The 4,482-nt window shown below is 48.2% G+C and overlaps 1 protein-coding gene across 1 annotated transcript; it reads right to left on the reverse strand.

Moving 5' to 3' along the window:
* Positions 1-716: 716 nt before the first annotated feature.
* Positions 717-3,453, reverse strand: LOC100521066 (olfactory receptor 10V1-like). The gene has a single exon (XM_003122719.4). The coding sequence runs from the start codon at positions 1,809-1,811 to the stop codon at positions 843-845; it is 969 nt and encodes a 322-aa protein (XP_003122767.3). The 5' UTR covers positions 1,812-3,453; the 3' UTR covers positions 717-842.
* Between the last annotated feature and the right edge of the window lie 1,029 nt (positions 3,454-4,482).

A 4,482-nucleotide genomic window follows, 5' to 3' on the forward strand; every position in this document is an offset into this window, starting at 1 on the left:
GATCCTCATAAGTATCCCAGAATTTAGGTCTTATGGGCATTTTTTTTTTTGGCCACACCCACAGCACGTGGAAGTTCCCAGGCCAGGAATCACACCTAAGCCACATCAGTAACCCAAGCTATAGCAGTGACAGCGCTGTGTCCTTAACCACTAGGTTATCAGGGAACTCCCATCTAGTGGGCCTTTTAATCCCCATTTTATTTATTTATTTATTTTTGGTTCGATCCTTGGCCTGCAGCCTGTGGAAATTCCCAGGCCAAGGACCAAATCCAAACCACAGTAACGATCTGTGCCACAGCTGCGGCAGCAGAACTGCTGCACCACAGGAACTTCCATAATTTATGCTGAGTTTGTGCCTCTTAACCTGCTGCACCACACAGGAACTTCCATAATCTCCATTTCAGAGATGAGGAATCTGAGACTGAGAAAAGGAAAATGACTTAAAAGTAGCACAACTAGGAAGCAGTAAAGTGTAGAACCAATGACCTCTTGGAGTTCCCATCATGGCTCAGCAGTAACGAAACCGACTAGTATCCATGAGGACGTGGGGTTCGATCCCTGGACCTGCTCAGTGGGTTAAGGATCCAGTGTTGCCAGGAGCTGTGGTATAGGTGGCAGATGTGATGTGGATCCTATGTTGCAGTAGCTGTGGTGTAGGCAAGTAGCTGAAGCTCCGATTCAACCCCTAGCCTGGGAACCTCCATATGCCACAGGTACGGCCCATTTAAAAAAAAAAAAATCACCTTTTAGCCCCATTTTCTCCCCATCTTTCAGAGAGCATATCTCTCTACTTGTCTCCAGCCGGCAATGTTGCAGAGGAACATCCAGGGCATTTGCTGTGTTTAGGACGGCAGGAACCTCATCGTTGCTCTTTTCAGAGCATCCTTAAGCTCTCTGTTCCTCAGACTGTAGATCAAGGGGTTCAGCATGGGGGTGATGAACGTGTAAACCACAGACACGACCTGGCCCCTCTCTGGAGAGTAGCTGGAGCTGGGGCACAGGTAGATGAGGCTCCCACCTCCGTACTGGAGCAGGACCACGGTCAGGTGGGAGGAGCAGGTGGAGAAGGCCTTGTGCCTCCCCTCTGCAGAGCGGATCTTGAGGATGGCGGCCACGATGAAGACATAGGAGAGGGCGATGAGCAGGAAGGGTATGGTGAGGACAGTGACACCAACCACAAACAAAGTGGCCTCGTGGACCCGGGTATCTGCACAGGCCAACCTCATGATGGGAAGGACATCACAATAGAACATGCCGACTTCCTTGCTGCTGCAGAAGGGGAGTCGGAAGATGAGCACAGTCAGCTGCATGGCCAAGATGAAGCCCAGCGCCAGGGAGCCCAGGGCCAGTCGGGCACACAACCGCCAGCTCATCATGAGGGTGTAATGCAAAGGGTGGCAGATGGCCACAAACCTGTCATAGGCCATGATGGCCAGCAGCACGCAGTCCGCACTGCCCAGGAATATGAAGAAGAACATCTGGGCACCACAGCCAGGCAGGGAGATGAGGGTTTTCTCCGTGGACAGGATGCTGGCCAGAGTCAGAGGGGCAATGGTAGAAGAGTAGCAGATCTCCAGGACGGCCAGGCTGGCCAGGAAGAAGTACATGGGGGTGTGGAGGGAACGGTAGATCCAGATGATGAGAGCAATGGAGCTGTTGCCGCTGATGCTGACCAGGTACATAATCAGGAAGGTCACGAAAATCAGCATCTGCACCTCGGGGAGTTTGGAGAAGGGGCGGAAGTGGAAGTGGATCATCTCAGTCTGATTCGCCTCCTCCATTATTCGGTGAATCAGACCTGCTAATGGCATCGGCGCTGCTCACCCTGAAGATAGATAAACGTCAGGATGCAGCGCTCCTGCTGGATGACCCACTTAACTCCTGCCCTCTCCCTTCCTTCCTCAACTCCAACCATCATGACTTCCAATCCAATTCAGCAACTCGATTCTACAACAGCTTTGTTGCAATCACCCAGTGGTAACTCCCCACTGAACATTATTTTTCTTTTTGGCCACACATACAGCAGGTGGAAGTTCCCCGATCCAGGGATGGAACCTGTGCCATAGCAATGACCCAAGCCATAGCAGTGACAATGCCAGATCCTTAACCCACTGAGCCCCCAAGGAACTCCTGAAATCTTTTTTTTTCTTTTTATGGCCACACCTGTGACGTATGTAAGTTCCTGGGCAGGGGTCAAATTGGAGCTGCAGCTTCAGCCTACGCCACAGCCATAGCAACTTCAGATTCGAGCCACATCTGTGAGCCACGCCACAGCTTGCAGCAATGCCAGATCCTTAACCCACTGATTGAGGCCAGAGATTGAACCTGCATCCTCATGGATACTATGTCAAGGCCTGGGATCTTGATGTACAAGTCATTTCTTGTTTCCATAGTGCAGTGAGTATTATATTCTCCTGGAAGTAATTCCACCTCCAGTATCTGACTCTGCTCCCCCATCTCCAGCAACTTTACCTCCTGTAGTAAAAGGCAACTTTCCTCCATCTTTTACCATCCTCTAAAGCCTCCCTGTCTCCCTTCTATTTTAACCATTTCCTATTCTTTCTTTAGCACAATCTGGTTTCCATCTTATGCCCAGAGACCCCTCTAAGGAAGGTCACCAACGGCTTCCAAATTGCTGAATCTAATAGCTGCCTTTTTTTTTTTTTTTTTTTACTTGATCTGTGTTGCATTTGAGGCGGTTAGGTACTCCCCTTTCTGTGACCTTCCTCACCCAAGGCCTCTGTGATGCTCTTCTACCCAAATGCTCCTCCTGTTTTCTGGACATTGGGTTTCCATCCCTTTTGAAGACTGCTCTTCCTCTTAGTGATTTGCAAAGGGAAGGTTTTGTTGGTTATTCTAGGTTCCTCCTCCAGCATTCACTCTTCACCCTGCTCTGCTCCATGGGAGGTGATCACTGAAGACTGGATCACGCAGTCTCACTTACCCTGTGGCTTCTGGTTGGATTTGGCCAGTGAAAGGTACTTGCAGGAGAATCAAGAGCAGCATAAAGGGCTGTAAGGTATTTATTCCCCCCCCCCCCACACACACACACCCTCTCCCCCCACCGTCGTGGTTCCATGACCACAGCTCTGGTGGGGAGCCCATCTTCCATGGCTCCAGTTTTTGCTGGGCTCCACTCACCTGTCACTTCAGGCCCAAGGCTGTAAACAATGCCCCACCATTGCTAGCCCTTAAGTGTCCCACCCTCTCTTATAAAGGTGCCCTTAATTCTGCCCTCACTTCTGTAAATGGCCCCAACATGAAATGCCAGGTCCTGTCCACAAGGACTAGCATGGAGACGGTTTTAATAGATGATTGTTAGATGCATAAAGGAAAAGAATCCTGTATTTTATATTTATTTTAGAATTTCTCTATCCAATTTCCTTTTTGCTGCCCATCATCATAGGAAAGAATTTCAGGGCAAGTTTATATGGTATCCTAAACAACACTCCCCAACCCCCACTCCCCCACATACACACATCATATCACATCTACTGTAGAAACAAAAACAGACACTTGGCCTTGCTGCCAAGGATTCGGTGTGTCACATGCCACGGTAAGGGTCAGATCAGTGGGGAGTGGGGACGACGGGCACCCTGAGTTAAACCAAAACTAACAGGATCACCTCGTTACATTCCCTCCAAAAGAATGTATTTGTACTGTGCTGATGTCTGAAGCTATATCATGACTTTTATGAATATGACAGTCATGTGAGGACATTGTTGTTTTCCACCATGAGCAGGATAATGCACCCTTAGTATTCTTGCTGATTTGCCATTGTTTTCCTTTGGATAATTATTGTGGTTTTGATTCTAGCAAGCCAGCCCTTTCAAAGTCTGGCTCCCAGCATGCTGTGCCTCAAGTTTTTCTTTCCTTTTCTAAATGCTTCTGCCTCTGTGTGGCCTTCTGTTGGACACACCTTTGTGTGGGGTGAGGGTTGGAAAATGAGTAGAATCACGGTCGGAAAATTTTCATCTGGAAGTTTCTAAGAGTATTGTATAATTCCTCATCTGGAAGCAGCACTGGCGCCCACACCTGCCTCTCTCCCTGCTCAGAGTAAGTAAAGATGCTCAACACACCCTCCACCCCAAATATTTAACCTTCATGAATTAAACACTAAGGGGACAAGTCAAGCACAAAAAAGAGAATGATTATCTATAACCAGGGATCTCAGGACTCCTTTAATGAGTGTTTGCCTCTGAGTTCCCTTGTATATCTCTGTCCCCTCCACGGACTTCAGGCTCCATGAGGGCAGGGACTGATACAGTTCCATTCTTTACTAATGCCCGGGACCTAGTTCATACCAGGTACGCTGTAACTCTGTGTTGACATGAACACTGGAGAGCTATTGAGGTTCTATCAATGCCAAAAATTGTTACCCAGTACTTTTGAAGTAGAAATAATAATCTTCCATTTAATACTTCTAATGCTCAAAGAGTGCATCCTTTCTAGAAAGAAAATCAGCAATTTTTAAGAAAGTTT

This window comes from Sus scrofa, chromosome 2 (assembly GCF_054392235.1).
Source record: "Sus scrofa isolate SSC_HxYL_T2T_F1_AM1 chromosome 2, Sscrofa_HxYL_maternal_Yorkshire_Landrace_v2.0, whole genome shotgun sequence".
Taxonomy (NCBI): Eukaryota; Metazoa; Chordata; class Mammalia; order Artiodactyla; family Suidae; genus Sus; species Sus scrofa.